The following is a 17,950-nucleotide window of genomic DNA, read 5'->3' on the forward strand; positions in this document are numbered from 1 at the left end:
ATCTTGGGCATGATGAAAAAATGGTAACTTTGTAGAACTTCTGCAAAGATTACTAATGAGTGACCCTATACTAATGCTGAAGTATTTATCCCTTTAGTGGAAACCTAATAGGACATCTTAGCCCATGATGGCAGTAAATAACAAACCCATGAATTTTTCCCTCCAATTTGTGGAGTGTAGGTCACATTTACTCAGTCATGCTGCTTGGAATAGTCTATAGATTTCAAAATAGTGAGGTGTGGAAGAACAAATCTGAAGGGAAACCACAAGTTTGCAACCATGCAGATATTGGGGGACATTAACATTACACTGTACACCAAACAATATCTGGACAATTAATAAAGGAGAGGGATTTCTGAACTGTCTTCAGGAGCACCACTGTGATCAGTGTTCTTGGCCAAAATAGAGTTGTTGCTGGATCTGGGGCTGGAAAAAGAGGTGGGCCAATTGGGTAGTTTCTCTGGGGAGCATCTGGGTAAGACTGATCATTGCATCACATGGTTTAGATTGATAATGACAAATGAGGAACATTCGAACAATGAGGAAGGATGGAACTATAGACTGACAGGAGAATTTAACAGAACAATGGGTAATCTTTAAGGATGAGATGCTTCAGGTGCATGCTAGGTGCATTCCAAAAATAGTGAAAGGTAAGGGAGCCAAAACCTGCTACTTGGACGTTGGGGATTAGAGGGTGTATGATGCATGTTCGGTATCATTTCCTTTTGTTATTTAAAAACAAAAGTCACATACAATTGGTTGAGGTGAAGAGGAGAATGAGATTAGAAGAGGCATTGACTGCCCTTCTATTCTCAATGTAAAAGGAGCTCTGATCTTCTACCAGCATGTAAATTGTAAGAGTAATGCCTCTATATGTTTAGGAGGTGCAGAGCAAGACTAGAATACCTGAACACAAATATAAAGTACTCACTATTAAAAAAGAGGAATCTCTTTGAATATTGGCAGAAGTGGAGGCAGTGGACGGTGTGGAAATTGAAAGGGAAAAGGTACTGGAAAGGTTGGTTATGCTTAGGGTGTTAATTCACCCAGTCAGATGGCTTACATTGCAGGTTGTTAAAGGAAATTGAGGTGGAGACAGATTATGGTAAACCCTTTCACTTTTGATTCCCCTAAATCTGGGTAGATGTTGGAGGTTTGGAATGTGATGCCCTTATTCTGTAAGTCTGAGTCACTACATGACAGATAAAATAACAACATCATTTAATTTTTTCATGATTAAAGTTTCCAAAACCTTAACAGATGCCTGGTGAGGCTAGAAATTAAGGAGAAATGGCCTTTATGGGGTAAAAAGGCAGTTTGTGTTTGAGGGAGTGTAGTGAATGCTGACCATAGATTTTAAGAAAGCATTTGACAAAAGGCTGGTTAATGAAGAATTGGATCTTCCTGGAAGAGGTCAGCAGAATGGGCAGAGAAGTGGCTAATGGTATTGGAAGTGAAGTGGTGCATTTTGTCAGAAGTAATAGGGAGAGGCAATTCTGAAGTGTGCAAGGACTTGGGGAAGTGGTTGCAAGGGAATCTATTGTTGAGGATGACAGGGTGTAGAAAGTACACGGGATCTTGTGCTTTGGTGCCCTAAAGCGGGTAAATTGTGATGAACCTTAACAAATCTCTGGTTAGGCCACAACTAGTCCAGTTTCAGGGAGCATGTGAAGGCTCTTAACTGTGCAGAGGTGACTTAACTAAGATTCCAGAGTTGGTGTTAGAAAAGCTGGGTTTCTTGGAGCAAAAGATATTGTGTAGATTTCAGGCGTATAAGATTATGGTGAGCCCAGATAAGGTAGACCTGAGAACTGGTCCTATTAACTGATCCTAAGGACTAGGGGCATAGATTTAGGATCTTGATCAAGGGAATGTGAGGAAGTGTTTATTTTTGCAGCAACTGGCAGTGCCCTGGAACCCTGCCAGCAATGGTGCTAGAAGTAGCAAACATTATTGGTTTTAGAAAAAAATTGAATGGGCACTAGGGGATCAAACTGGGGAATGGGACTAACTGCACGATGGGAAGCTGGCATGGACTTGATGAGCTGAATGGTCTCCTGTGCTGCAAGTGATTCTTATGACCTTGTGACTCTTCAGTTAAAATGAAGTTAGTTTGTATAACTGGTAATGTTCCATACAGAAAAGTCCATGGTACTTCAGGCACTGTAGATTTGTTCAGCTAAGTCACTGCATTAAGAGGACTAGATGAGCTATTTGTGGCTCTGACTGAATCCTTCGATGATCTGAGGCGCTTAACCTCCAATAGGAGCAGTGGAAATGAAAATGAATTTTCATTCCTTTTTGCAGCGTGCACAGCAGATGGTCAGTTCATCATAGTGATCTCCAAGAACCTGACCCGTCCTGCCCTCAACCTGTCGTCTCTGTATGTGAAAGATGGACAAGAAGCTGAGTGCAGGCCTAAACTAACCACTGGGCAACTTGTGGCCTTCCGCTTTCCAATCACCTCTTGTGGCTCAAGCAAGTGGGTGAATATTGAAGGACCAAGCATTCTCTCAGTAAATGAGGCAGCTTCTTATTAAACAGTGCCCTCATTACAGGAGGGAAATGGAACCTTAGTGTATGAAATGGCTGTCTTGGGGAAGAGGATGATTCAGACTGGGAAGCTGGGCTCAATAACCCGGGACAGCACCTTCCGGTAGGAGGATGGTGGGAGATGTTGGTAAGGGGTGGGAGTGGTAGTAATGCAAGAAGCTCAACTACTTCGGTTTCTGTGCAGCCTGAATGTTCAGTGCAAGCACAAGGGGGTGGGGCAGGAAACAGGCTTGCAGGTTAATGTCACAGTTTACACTGTTTCTCCTCCACCTCCTGCTCTGAAGATGGGAGTTTGAAACTGGAACTACGAATTGCAAAAGGTAGAGCTATCCTGGGTAATGGTGAATGGAAGCACTGGGAATGTATCCATACAGGGAGTGACTAGTCCTTGTGTCTGCCTTTCAGGTGGTAACTACAGATCCTGGTATGTAGATAGTGACTACCCCATTCAGCATGTTCTTCAGGACCCAGTGTTTGTGGAGGTTTGTGTCCAGGATCGCACGGACCCAATGATTGTCCTGAGGTTGCATGACTGTTGGGCAACTCCTGTCCCAGTCCCAAACCATGAAGTGCAATGGAGTCTATTGATGGATGGGTAAGGAATATGAATGGAAAGACTAATGATGAAATTCATAGTAATAATGGACAAGGATCAAACTTGTCCTAAGTTTGATAAGCAATGTGATAAGACTGCTTCCTACTCCAATCACTAGGGAGAGTCAAAACCCAGGGTCTAGGAAAATTGAATCTAGTCCAGGAGGCTAAATGAGCCACTTGGCCAAATGGTAAAGCAACTTGCCTTCTAACTGATGGAATCTTGCCCCATCAGAAACTAGTGCCGGGTCTTGATTTGCAGAGCCAGCACCCATTGCACCAGCCAGTGGTGTATTCCAGAATATCTACTTCTTGGCAAAATGGGAGAAGTGTGCTATATATTCTACTTCCATATGTCCTCTTGCAATCAGACATCCTACAACCCTTTATTGAAACAAGGCTACGCTCTTCAGGAATGAATAATCACTGATCAATGAGTGTGGCTAAGCTTCTTTAAATTGGGTATCGTACAGAGCTCTTAATAGGTTGTACCCCTAAAAGAGATTCTAGTACTCTAGACAGTAACCATTGTTAATGATAGGTATCCCTTTTGTGTTGAATAATTTCAGTAAAAGAATGGAATACATTTTGTTTTGGCTCCAGTTTATCTCCATTAGTCATGAACATTGCTGTCCTTCAGTATTAACCCACTACACTGGGAGAGCCAAATGGGTAACCCAGCTTTAGAACAATGGAAGAAACTATTTGGAAACATTTCATGAAAGAATGGGCTTCACTCTGGAGCCCTTGTTACCAATGCCCAAAACTGCCATTTAGAGGTGCTATCAATAGATTAGAAACCTGTTCCTGGCTCACTGACTGACTGAACCCTCCTGTTACAGGTGTTCCTATGAGGGTGATGACTATCAGACTCTCCTACACTCAGTGAATGTGTTTTCTGGCTTCAAGTTCCCAACTCATCACAAGCGGTTGAAGTGAAGACTTTTTGTTTTCTTGGATGGAGAGTCTGAGCAGCCTCTCTCTGAACAGGTAACCAAATTGAATGAAGTCAATCAATTGCTCCCTTATTGGCTACTGGCTTCTTTTGTATAACAGCCTGGGTCATCTACCTAGACAAAGCTTACTCTAAATTAACTCCTTGCCTTCTAGGTTTACCTGCATTGCAGTGCTGATGTTTGCTCTCCTTCTGCTGAGGATGACTGCACACCCAAATGTGGCCCAAGTGAGTTCTTTGTTTTAATCTTTCTTATTGAATCAGGCTTACCTCAGCCTCCTTAAAGCCAAGCTTCCCTTTGAAGGGACTAGTGTCCTGTGACTAGGGGTTTCTCTTTGATCCCTCCCAGTGTGAACAGATCCTCCAATGGGAAGGGCCTTTCTATGAATGGGTGCTCCAGCTCTTTGGAATCTCTGGAGCTTGACTGCATCGCTCTTGATGGCCACTTGTTGCAAACATAGGCCTGGTCAGCACAAAGCACAGGTGCCACTAAACTCAAGATCCTAGCTGGAGATCCAGCAATCTGTAGTGATAAATATTATTCCACTACATGCTAAAGGATGTCGTGTTCTTAATGGATTCCCAACATGGAGCTGTGGTGTCATCAATATATAAGCAAGCTCAACTTTCAATTAAATGCTTTAGAACAAAGACCAGAACAGTAAAGTTTGATATTTCAGCTTCTATATTCAATCAACAGGCCTTTAACAACAATCCAGAATCTTCAGGGCAACTTTGTTCAGCAGTTATTCCTCAGCATTACACCCTTTGAAGCTGAACTATAGTTTCTAACAGCAATGATGGTGGGAAAGTTTTCAGCAGAATGTGTTCAATGGCTTCATTGCTTATTCAGAGCACTGTGGCAGGACAGTGAATGATGTGGTGGCTTCTTTCAGTTGTGCTCAGATTGAGGGGTAAGCACTTGTTGTCAAAGTGTGCAAATTGCAAGCCTTGAATAGAAATAGGCAATTTGTTCATCCTTGCTTAGATACTCAAGAATCACATGCTGCTTGCTAGTTCTCCTCCCTCTGGTGTCTGAATTGGGTCAGAACTGTACTAACTTCTCTCTTTGCAATAGAGACGCAGGAGTACCAGTGACCATGAGGGAATATTAGTGAGAGCTCCTGGTCCTATCATTTTCCTGGAAGACCATCTTTCTTCAGAACTGCATGAAGCAAATGGTAAGTAGAGCCTTTTCACTAGGTCACTTGTGAACTCTCTCTCAGATATAATATCTTCTAATCTCCCAATAGGTGCTGCTGAGTCTCCTCCTTGGGCTCTACATGGAGCAGCTGTTGGCTTCATGATGGTGTCTCTGTCCCTGCTGGTGGTGATGGCTGCTGTGTATATGAAGAGACTGAAAGCTGTTGTGTCTCAATGGAATGGAGCAGAACTGTAGATCCTGAATAAAAATAAACCAAAGACAAATGTGCCTTGAGGTGTTTGTGATCAGTGAAATGTGGAGTAGCAAGGATCAGCTAAACAAGTGGTATTGAATGGAATCTCCCTGATGGGAAGGACATGGTGGAAACTGAAGCTAAACTGTCAGACATAGCAGCTAATCTAACCTACAGCATCTAGTTTTTAGCTGGCTAAAGGTACTTCAAATTGTTAAGCATCACGTCAGTTCTTCAAAGCAACCTTTCAAAGCCTGAATGTGCACAAGTAATATGTTTTGGGCTTTGTCTTTTTTTTGGATAATACACCTGAGCTTTAGGGAAGAATTCATGTGACTTTCTCCAAGTGTCGCACCCAGCAGAATCACTTAGACATGTTGCAGCATCTAATGCATGAGCAATGGTCTCTACAGGAGGCAATCGACTTCCATGGATGAAAAATAGCTAATTATGCAAATTATACACAACTCTGCCCCTCCATTTGATCTCTAACTAGAAAATACTGTCTTTTCAGTATTTACTTTGAGTTGCTTTTACTTAATTGAACAAGGCTGTGTAGGGATGGTCTAGTGCATGTGAGTTTGTGGAGAATATTGTGAACCCAGGTAATCTGGATCTTGGAACCTTCAGCTCAGTGTTTGAGCCAACCTTGGATACAAACATTGCAGGGCATCGGGGAGTTTCCTGAATGCTTTGAGGCTGTAACACTGAATCCTACAGCACCGGCAGGCTGATGACCTTCAATGCCAGCTTTTTGAACAAGCTAAGACAAATTGTACCACTTCTCCACATTTTCTTCAAAAACCACTAACATGTTTTAGTTTTGTTTGCAATCTGAAAACCCAGGTATTTACTAAAAGAATGGAGTTGCAAGGTTCATAGTTTAAAGTACATTTTATCACAAATCAAAGAACCTGAAGCCTTTAACAAAACTAGGCTAACTTAAACAGTTAAGATACTAAAAATACAATGAACAGTCACTTGTACTAATGTCTTAACCACTGCTACGCCAGTTTGACTTACACCCGCAACAACTAGGGCTAATATCAGAAACTGGAAAATTAACTATTTGGTCTGAACGATTTTAAAAGGGGTGAGGTTTTCCAGGCCCATCCTCTTTTGCAAGGTTGTCCCATCAAATCTCCTATCACATGGCTGTGAATTCCCTGGGTATCTCTAGCATATGTGTAACCACTGTGGGTCTGAACTCTCTCAGTTCTAGTTTAAATTTGGCCTTGTTTTGCTCACTCACTCGCACAGGAATCCTTCAGTTAACAGTTTTAATCTGTTAGCCAGCACAAGATTTTGACTGAATGCTGTATGGAAGATATATCCTGAACCAAGCTTGTTTCTAAAAACCCTGTTTGAACCAACCACATCTAGGAGCCTACATCTATAATTGTGGTGACACTTGCTTTATTGTTTATCTCCCAGGTGACCTGCTCACAATCATTTGCTGGAAGCAATGTCCATTTCCAGGGTCCCTTTCTGAAAACTGACTTCTGAAAAGGATCACGGCTCAAATGTAAAATAGTTTTTTTTACTGGAAACAAACACACATGGGCCATCACAGGCAGGAAGGTGAGTGTGAGCCAGGCAGGCACAGGGACCTCTGATGCAACACTGGAGGTGCTTTGCTGTCCAACCAACAGGTGCAAAATTCTTGCTGTGTTCATGTATTTAAAAACAATTTTGTAATAGAAAAGCTGTCTGTGGTACAGGAGGCCATTCAAGTGGAGGTGTTAAAAGAAATATAAATATAGTCAAATGACAGATACTGTCCTCTACAACCACAACAAGCTGCATTGCCTGCTTCTTACCAGGATTCACTCTGTGGGGAAACAGGTTTTGCCTCACTAATGGCAACATCTGGGGAAAGGGAGAGCTGCTCTGTTGAACAGGTTCAACTCAAAGCAGGTGCAGTCTCAATCAATGGGTGGGAATCAAAGAGTGTTTCAATTAAATCTGGAGTCAGGCAGGGCTGCCCTCTCTTCCCTGTCCTGCTTGTGTGTTGCATGGAACCCTTTGCTGAGTCCATCAGGAAGGATCTGGGTATAAGTGGAGTGACAATCCCATGCGGTGGAGGCACTCAGGTCAAAGCCTCCCTGTACGTGGACGATGTCGCCGTCTTCTGCTTGGATCTGCTGTTGGTGCGCAAACTATTCAACATCTGTGAGCATTTTGAACTGGCCTCGGGAGCCAAGGTAAATCGTAACAAGAGCGAGACCATGTTCTTTGGGAACTGGGCTGACCGATCCTTTGTCCCCTTCACCGTCAGGTCAGATGGCCTGAAGGTGCTGGGGATATGGTTCGGAAAGACCGGGACAATAATTAGAAACTGGAAAGAGCGAGTGTGGAAAGGTGTGGAAAGAAAACTGGGCATGTGGGAGCGACGCTCACTCTCCATTGTGGGTAAGAACCTGGTCATCAGGCATGAGGCACTCTCGCTGTTGCTGTATGTGGCACAGGTCTGGCCCATTCCACACTCTTGCATGATGGTGATCACCTGAATCATCTATCGCTTTATCTGGAGGTTGAAAATAGATCGTGTCCGTAGGGAAGTGATGTACAAGCCTCTAGATAAAGGGGAAAAAATGTGCCCAACATCGCCCTCATCCTGATGGCCACCTTTGTGTGCGGCTGCATCAAGCTGAGCGTAGATCCTCGGTACGCAAACACCAAGTGTCACTACATGCTGAGGTTCTGCCTGTCCCCGGTATTGCGAAGGATGGGTCTGGCCAGGCTGCCGCGGAATGCTCCAAGTAGTTGGACCGTGCCGTACCATCTGTCCCTCGTGGAAAAATTTATGCAGAGAAACACCTTTGACCACAAGTCCATCAGGCAGTGGTTGGCATGTAACGTCTTAAAGGCCCTGAGGGAAAAGGAGAGGCATGGTTCCTCCAGCAGACTGTCAAAGTCATTTGGCAGAATGCCTCATCGCCGGAACTTTCCAACAAGCATCAAGATGTAGCTTGGCTGATGGTGAGAAAAGCCCTCCCTGTCAGATTGTTCCAACACGCCAGGAGTCCCACCCCCTCTACACATTGCCCTTGAGGTGGCTGTGTTGGGGAAGAGGCTGTTGTTCACATCCTTGTGGAATGTGCCTATGCAAAGAAGGTCTGGAGAGAGATGCAGTGGTTTTTGTTGAGGTTCACCCCGAGCAGTTCAGTGACACTGGGCTCTGTGCTCTATGGGCTGTTCCCAGGGACACACACCGAGACAAACATCAACTGCAGCTGGAGGATCATCAGCTCGGTGAAAGACGCTCTTTGGTCTGCCCGAAACTTGTTGGTCTTCCTGTGCAAAGAGCTGTCCCCAACCAAGTGTGCAGATTGGCACATTCCAAGTTCCAGGACTAAGTGCTGAAGCACGTACTAAAGCTTGGGGCAGCTGCTGCAAAGGCCTCATGGGGAAAGGTCTCTATCTAAGACCTTTCTGCCATAGTGCACCGAGGGGTTGGGAAAGGTGTGGACCCCTCGGACTGTACAGTTCACAATACATGCATGCATTGAATACTAATTGTATTATAATTGTATTGAGGCACCTCAGAGTGCAACATGATGTATGTTGATAACTCCAATACCATTACACTGCCTGATTGTCTGTAATGACCATATTGAAATGATTGTAATACTCATTGATTGTATTGAAGCACCTCATGATCCATGTGTAATAGTTAAATCTGATTGCACTTTTTATGATGGTGATTTAGAAATGGTTTGTGATGTTCTTTCAGATATTTTATGAATAAAGTATATTTTTCAAAAAAAAAGTCAAGCAAGCCGAGACCAGTATCCTGGTGAATTGAACAGTTATGGTGGTGGGGAGGGAGCAGATGAAGTTCTAGTCTTCCCCCCAAAGAGGAAACATCCTCCCAGTATCCAATCAATCCCCTCAGGATCTTCTTTGTTTCAATAAGGTTGCTTCTCATTCTTTTAAACTCCAATGAATACAGGCCCAATCTGTTCAACCTTTCTTCATAAGATAAGCTCTTCAGCCCAGCAATGAATTGAGGGAACTTTTTCTAAACTGCTTCAAATGCAATTATATGTTTTTTCAAATAAGGAGACAAAAACTGTACACATTATTCCAGCTGTGGTCTCGTCAAGGACCTGTACAGCTGCAGTAAAACTTTGCTACTTGTGTATTCCTTTCCTCTTGCAACGAGTCACAGAATTGTTATAACACAGCAGGAGGCCATTCGGTCCATTGTATGTGTTCCGGCCTCTCCACACAGGGTCATTTCATTTGTTTCTATATTGTGCTTTCACAGAGCACTGACCCTTGCTCTGCTATTAGCACATTCTGCTCTCTTACCTTTATGCCAATATCAGCACCTTCTTTACTCTTCATCCTGACCATTAACATTCCCTTTGCCTGTGTCCATAACATCTTTGTCAATCTCTCATTGGCTGTCACCTATCCCTGACCTGCTATCTCATTCCACTTGCTCCACCCCCTCTTTAATAGTATAAGATCCATCATATTTCTACTTCTCTTTATCTCTGACATTGAGTTATACAGACTCAAAACATGAACTCTGTTTCTCTCTCCACAGATGCTGCCAGACCTGCTGAGTTTTTCCAGCATTTTCTGTTTTTGTTTCAGATTTCCAGCACCACAGTATTTCGCTTTTATCTTATTGAGATGCAGTGTCTTTCTCCCCCAATTAGAAAGCATAAAGAGTCATTGCCCAATTGGATGCAGCTTGACTCTCAGCCAAACAGCTTTTTACTCCCCCCAGTTTCAATATTTTTATATCTGGTATACAGAAATGTTGAAAGAAAATTCAAAAAGAGCTGTCTCTTTTATGAGACAGGTTTTCTCCAGGTTTTTACAGCAGTGTCTTGGAGATTGATCTTCAATTTCTGGAGACTCCAGGCCAATCCTGGAGGGTTGGCAACCCGACTCTACAGTAGAGCACGATAAGGAGATGGTGGTGCCTATATTTTGCTTTCATATCCCGCAGGGAGGCTACAAGTATAACTTTCTATACTGAAACAGACTTGAGTGCCTGGGGATCAGTTGCTAAAGTGTCATTCGACGTAGGAATCTCGCACTAACCCTGGGGAAAACAGTGGAATTTAAATTCCCCAACTTCTGTGGTGGGATTTGAACTGACATCCACCAGATTATCAGGTCAGCTTCTGTATTACTAACCCAGTAAGATAACCATTAGGCTACTGTACCCTTTAATAGCGAAAGCTTCGTTTGTGAATGGTTTCGAACCACCAACGTTTTGATTAACAGTCGAACGTGCTGACCAATTGCGCCACAGAGACGGATGCAGGGAACCAGTGGAGACAGGCTGACGGCTCGGGCTAATTAAACATACTGAATACCTTCCCGAGTAACCCGTGGGACAGGGAGCCGCCCCAATGGGATTGGCCCCCAGTTCCCGGCTATAAAACGGGCTGGTGTGGGGGGATGTTATTATTCTGATTCAGTAACCGAGATGGGACGTTGGGTGTTTTGTTGGTCTCTCTGCTTCTTAGCCGGGTCTTTACTCCCGGTCCAGCCGTTACTTCTCGGGGATGATGTTTGTGTCCCAGAGCCAGGCTGGAGGTTTGAGTGCGGACACCCCGGGATCAGTAGCAGTGAGTGTACCAGTCAGGGTTGCTGTTTTGACCCGCAGAGCCCCAGTGACTGTCCCTGTTTCTACAGTCTGAGAAATAGCCCAGGTAACAAACCCTCTCGCGTTTCTAGGGGTAAATACTGAGGGAGGAGAAAATGTAACTTGTAGATCAGGAGCTAATCCAAGGATTTATTGCTGTCTCATTGTGTAATGGAGAAAAGTAGGAATGGAGGTAGTTCTCAGCTAGAGTCCTGACTTGAAGCAGCTGATCAGATTAAGCGGATTGCGGTTTCTTAATGAAACTAATTCTTCCTGGGGGGGGGGGCGCGGTGGGGGAAACTTTTTTAACTAGTGAAAACAACCTCGGGCATGAGGAAATGCGAACTCAATGTTTGCAGAAATTCCACAATGAGTGTGTGACCCTATACTAATGAAGTGTTTATTTCTTTACAGGAATCCTAATAAGAGATTTCAGTCCATGGTGAAAGTAAATATCAAAACTGTGAATTTTTTCATCCAATTTTTGGTGTAGGTCATGCTGCAAGTAGTAATATATAGATTTCCTAATGAAGTATGGAAGGGAAATCAGATGTGCAACAATGGTGATATTTGGAGACTTTATAATGTTACACTTCAATTTTCCAAATATTATTCAAGTAATAAAGGGGAGGAATTTTTGTTCTGTGTTCAGGAGAACTTGTGATCAGTGTTCCTAGCTCAAATAGACAAGGTGGGGCTGGAAAAAGAGATGGGCCAATTGGGCAGTGTCTCTGGGGAGCATTTGGATAAGTGATCATTACATCACAGGGTTTAGATTAATAATGACAAATGAGGAACAATCTAATGCAAAACTTCAAAATTGGAATAGAGCAAACTTCAAACAGTGAGGAAAGATGGAACTAGAGAATGACAGGAAAATTTAATGGAAGAAAGGGTGATCTTTAAGGATGTGATGCTTCTGGTGCATGCTAGGTGCATTCCAAAAAATGAGAAGGGAGCCAAAAATGGCTGCTTGGATGATGGAGATAAGAGGGTTTATGATGCATGTTGGGTGACTTTTTTGTTTTAAACCTTATACAATAGGTTGAGAGGAGGAATGAGCCTAGAAGAGGCATTGACTGCCATTCTATTCTCAATGTAGAAGGAGCTCTGATCTTTTACCAGCAATTAAATAGTAAGAGGTAGTGCCTCTATATGCTTAGGAGGTGCAGAGCAAAGCTAGGATTCTTGAATGCAATACAAAGTACTCACTATTAAAGATGAATCTCTTTTTGAATATAGGTAGAAGTGGAGGCAATGGATAATGTGGAAATTGAAAGGGAGGTACTGGAAAGGTTGGCTATGCTTAGGGTGTTAAGTCACCTTGTCAGATGACTTACATCCTGGGTTGTTAAAGGAAATGGAGGTGGGGGACATTATGGTAAACCCTTTCACATTTGATTCCCCTAAACTTGGGGAGATGTTGGGATGTGATGCCCTTATTCTAAGTCTGAGTGACTACATGACTGTTAACATAACATCAGTTGCATTTAATTTTGATTAAAGTTTCTAAAACCTTAATTTCTAGCCTCACCAAATATTTATTAAGGAGAAATGACCTTTTTGGTGTAACGAGGCTGATTGTGTTTGAGGGAATGTGGTGAATGCTGACCATAGATTTTAAGAAAGCATTTGACAAAAGGCTGGTTAATGAAGAATAGATCTTCTAGAAGTCAGCAGAATGGGCAGAGAAGTGGCTGATGGAATTTTAAGTGGTGCATTTTGGCAAATGAGGCAATTCAGAAGTGTGGGGACTTGAGGAAGAGGGTGCATGTGAATATATTGATGACAGGGTGTAGTTGGGATCTTGGGCTTTGCTTCCCAAAAGCAGGTAAGTTTATGAACCTTCACAAGGCTCTGGTTAGGCCACAAGTCTAGTTTTAGAGCATGTGAAGGTTCTTAGTGGTGCAGAGGTGACTTAACTAAGATGCAGCATGGCTTGCAGCGAAAGATACTGGTGTGGGGATTTTGGGTGCCCAAGACTGATGGGCCCAGATAAGGTAGACCAGAGGACTGGTCCCATAAACTGATAACCAAGGACTAGGGGCATAGATTTAGGATCTTGGTCAAGTGATTGAGGAAGTTTTTATGTATGCAGCAAGAGGTAGTGCCCTGGAACCCAGCCTGTAAGGGTGGTGGAAGCAACAAATACTGTCTTTTTAGAAGAAATTTGGATGGATACTTGGGGATCCAACTGGGGAGTGGGAAGATGGCATGGACTCTGAGCTGAATGGTCTCCTGTGCTGTAAGTGTCTCATGAACTTTCAACTCTTCAGTTGAAATGAAATTAGTTTTAGAACTGGTAATGTCACATATTGAGAAGTCTATGGTACTTCAAGGCACTGCAGATTGGTTCAGCAATTAAGATGAAAAGTTTGACAACACATAACTCCTCTGCAGGCTTCATAATTTTATTAAATTTTCTACACCAATATCAATCACAATGGAAACTTGGTACCCTTGCAGGGGTGGAGGAGAGCTGTTTTCAGTGAAACTTTTCTTTTCTTCACTGCCCACCAGCTCTTGCTTGGGGAGGGGCATTTGTTGCTCCAACATTGGAGCAGAGCTGTGCTAGCTGCCAATATCTGAATTTCTTATGTGCCAATTCCTTGCTCACTCCAATTAAAGCAGTTAAGTTGAATGAGGACTAGATAATCTAATTTTGGTCCTGACTGAATCCTCCAGTGATCTGAGGCCCCTATCCACCAATAGGAACAGTGGAAATAAATTTTCATTCTTTTTTGCAGTGTGCACAGCAGATGGTCAGTTCATCATAGTGATCTCCAAGAACCTGACCCATCCTGCCCTCAACCTGTCATCTCTTCATGTGAAAGATGGACAAGAAGCTGAGTGCAGGCCTAAACTAAGCACTGGGCAACTTGTGGCCTTCCACTTTCCAATCACCTCTTGTGGCTCAAGCAAGTGGGTGAGTATTGAAGGACCAAGCATTCTCTCAGTAAATGAGGCAGCTTCTTATTAAACAGTGTCCTCATTACAGGAGGGAAATGGAACCTTGGTGTATGAAACAGCTGTCTTGGGGAAGAGGATGATTCAGACTGGGAAGCTGGGCTCAATAACCCGGGACAGCACCTTCCGGTAGGAGGATGGTGGGAGATGTTGGTAAGGGGTGGGGAGGGTCTGATGCATGAAGCTTAACTACTTCTGTATCTGTGCAGCCTGAATGTCCAGTGCAAGTACAAGGGGAGGCAGGAAACAGGCTTGCAGGTTAATGTCACAGTTTACACTCTTTCTCCTCCACCTCCTGCTTCTGAAGATGGGATTTTGAAACTGGAACTGCGAATTGCGAAAGGTAGAGCTGTCCTGGGTAATGGTGAATGGAAGCACTGGGAATGTATCCATACAGGGAGTGACTAGTCCTTGTGTCTGCCTTTCAGGTGGTGACTACAGATCCTGGTATGTAGATAGTGACTACCCCATTCAGCATGTTCTTCAGGACCCAGTGTTTGTGGAGGTTCGTGTCCTGGATCGCACAGACCCAATGATTGTCCTGAGGTTGCGTGACTGCTGGGCAACTCCTGTCCCAGCCCCAAACCATGAAGTGCAATGGAGTCTATTGATGGATGGGTAAGGAATATGAATGAAAAGGCTAATTTGAAGTTCAGAGTAATAATGGACAAGGATCAAACTTGTCCTACATCTGAGCAATGTGATAAGACTGCTTCCTACCCCAATCATCTGGCAGATTCAAAACTGAGGGCCAATGAATGTGTATGACAATTGAATCCAGTTGAGGAGGCTAAATGAGCCACATGTGGCCAAATGGTAAAGAAACTTGCCTTCTAACTGATGGCATGTTCCCCTGTCAGGAACCATTGTCATGTTGTGATTTGACATGCCAGCACTCATTGTGCCAGCCAGCAGTGTATTCTAGAAGCTCTGCTCCTTGGCAAGATGGGAGAAATATTCTGTATTCCTAATTCCATATGACTTCTAGCAATCAGACATCCTACAGCCCTGATTGCCACAAGGCTACACACTTCTGGAATGAATACTCACTTATCTGAGTGTAGCTAAGGTTCATTAAATTGGTTATTGTGCAGGCCTCCTGATAGGCTGTACCCCCTGAAAGTGGCTCTAGTACTCCAGACATCATTGTAAATGATAGGTATCCCTTAATTTTGAATAATTCAGTAATAGAATTAAATATTGTTTTGGCTCCAGGCTATCTCCATTAGTCATGAACATTGCTGTCCTTCAGTATCATTACACTACACTGGGAGAGCCAAATGGGTGACCCAGCTTGGAACAATGGAGGAAAGTAATTGGAAAATTTTTCATGAAAGAATGGGTCAACTCTTGTCACCAGTGCCCAAAACTGCCTTTTGAGGTCCTAAAAGTAGATCAGATACCTGTGTTCCCAGCTCACTGATTGAACCCTCCTGTTACAGGTGTTCCTACGAGGGTGATGACTATCAGACTCTCCTACACCCAGTGGATGTGTTTTCTGGCATCACATTCCCAACTCACCACAAGCGGTTTGAAGTGAAGACTTTTGTTTTCTTGGATGAAGAGTCTGAGCAGCCTCTCTCTGAGCAGGTAACCAAATTGAATGAAATCAACCAATTACTCCCTTATTGGCTACTGGCTTCTTTTGTATAACAGCCTGGGTCATCTACCTAGACAAAGCTTACTCTAAATTAACTCCTTTTCCTTCTAGGTTTACCTGCATTGCAGTGCTGATGTTTGCTCTCCTTCTGCTGAGGATGACTGCACACCCAAATGTGGCCCAAGTGAGTTCCTTGTTTTAATCTCTTATTGAATCAGGCTTACCTCAGCCTCCTTAAAGCCAAACTTCCCTTTGAAGTGACTAGGGGTTTCTCTTCAATCCCTCCCAATGTGAAAAGATAGGAACATAGAATAATAGAAAATAGGAGCAGGTGTAGGCCCTTTGAGCCTGCACTGCCATGCATTATGATCAAAGCTGATCCAGCTCAATAGCCTGCTCCTACTTTCTCTTATCCTTTGATCCCTTTTGCCCTAAGAGCTATATTGAAATCCTTAAAGAGGCAATATTTTGGTCTCTAATTTGTGGTAGTGAATTCCACAGTCTCACCACTCTCTAGGGAAAGAAATTTCTCCTCATCTCAGTCCTAAATGGCCTACCCCATATCATCAGACTGATCTTAATTCTGGACTCCCCACCATCAGGAACATCCTTCCTGCATCTATCCTGTCTAGTCCTGTTAGAATTTTATAGGTTTCTGAGATCTCCCCCTCATTCTTCTGGACTCCAGTGAATATAATCCTAACTGACTCAATCTCTCCATGTCTGTCCTGCCATCCCAGGGATCAGTCTGTGACTAGGGGTTTCTCTTTGATCCCTCCCACTGAACAAATCTGCCAAAAGGAAGTACCTTTCTATAAATGGGTGCTCCAGCTACTTGGAAACTCTGGAGCCTGACTGTATCCCTCTTGATGCCCATTTGTTGCAAACATAGGCCTGGTCAGCACAAAGCAGGGGTGCCACTAACCTCTAGATCCTATTTGGAGAGCTAGCAATCTGTAATGAAGAATAATCCAGGTATGCTAAAAGATGTACAATGTTCTTAACTGATTCCCAGCATGGAACTGTGATGTCATTATACATAAGCAATCTCAACTTTGAATTAAATGCTTTAGAACAAAGACCAGAAGTTTGATATTTCAGCTCCTACATTCAATCAACAGGCCTTTAACAGCAATCCAGTCTTCAGGGCAAGTTTGTTCATCAGTTATTTCTCAGCATTACACCCCTTGAAGCTTAACTATATAGTTTCTAATCTCAATGATGGTGAGAAAGCTCTCTCCAGAATGGAGTTCATTGCTTGGTCAGAGTGCAGTGTGGCAGAATGGTGAATGACAGATGTGATTTCTTCTTTCATCTGCACTTGCAGTAAAACTGCAGTTGTGCTCAGACTGAGGCGTAAGCACTTGTTGTCTAACTCTGCAAATTGCTAACTTTGAGTAGGGAGTGTAGATAATTTCTTTTCAACTTTGCTTAGATACTCAAGAATCACATGCTGCTTGCTAGTTCTCCCTCTTGGGAAATTAGTGTCTGAATTGGCTCAGAACTGTACTAACTTCTCTTTCCAATAGAGACACGCAGGAGTACCAGTAACCATGAGGGAATATTAGTGAGTGCTTCTGGTCCTATCATTTTCCTGGAAGACCATCCTCTTTCTTCAGAACTGCATGAAGCAAATGGTAAGTAGAGCCTTTTCACTAGGTCACCTGTGAACTCTCTCAGATATAATATCTTCTAATCTCCCAATAGGTGCTGCTGTGTCTCCTTCTTGGGCTCTACAAGGAGCAGCTGTTGGCTTCATGATGGTGTCTCTGTCCCTGCTGGTGGTGATGGCTGCTGTGTATATGAAAAGACCAAAAGCTGTGTCTCAATGTAGTGAAATTGAACTGTAGATCCTGAATAAAAATAAACCAAAGACAAATGTGCCTTGATGTTTGTGATTTGTGAAATATGGAGTAGCAAGGGTTAACTAAACAAGTGATGTTGAATGGAATCTCCTTGATGGGAAGGACATGGTGGAAACTGAAGCTAAACTCAGACATAGCAGCTAATCTAACCTACAGCATCTAGTTTTTAGCTGGTGAAAGGTACTTTAAATTTTTAAGGATGTCAATTAGGCTTTTGCACTCTTTTGCTTGGTGTTTTAGGTGTAGAAAAAAGGCACATGCATTCTTTCCTAGAAGTGTAGCACCCAATAAAATCATTTAGACATGCTGCAACATCTAGTACTGGGGGGGAGGAGAGAGGAGTACTTTGGAGGGGGGAAGGAGAGAAAAGAGGAGATGTACATTACCTTTACATCTGAGGTCTAT

At 43.3% G+C, this 17,950-nt stretch overlaps 1 protein-coding gene across 1 annotated transcript; it reads left to right on the top strand.

Moving 5' to 3' along the window:
- The first annotated feature begins 7,617 nt into the window (after positions 1 to 7,617).
- LOC121287562 (zona pellucida sperm-binding protein 4-like) lies at positions 7,618 to 17,530 on the top strand. Its single transcript, XM_041205493.1, has 10 exons — positions 7,618 to 7,703; positions 10,565 to 10,638; positions 13,861 to 14,039; positions 14,112 to 14,209; positions 14,290 to 14,423; positions 14,509 to 14,698; positions 15,523 to 15,670; positions 15,792 to 15,864; positions 17,210 to 17,317; positions 17,388 to 17,530. Exons 1-10 carry the CDS (start codon positions 7,618 to 7,620, stop codon positions 17,528 to 17,530), a joined length of 1,233 nt encoding a protein of 410 aa, XP_041061427.1.
- Positions 17,531 to 17,950: the final 420 nt, after the last annotated feature.

This window comes from Carcharodon carcharias, chromosome 14 (assembly GCF_017639515.1).
Source record: "Carcharodon carcharias isolate sCarCar2 chromosome 14, sCarCar2.pri, whole genome shotgun sequence".
Classification (NCBI taxonomy): Eukaryota; Metazoa; Chordata; class Chondrichthyes; order Lamniformes; family Lamnidae; genus Carcharodon; species Carcharodon carcharias.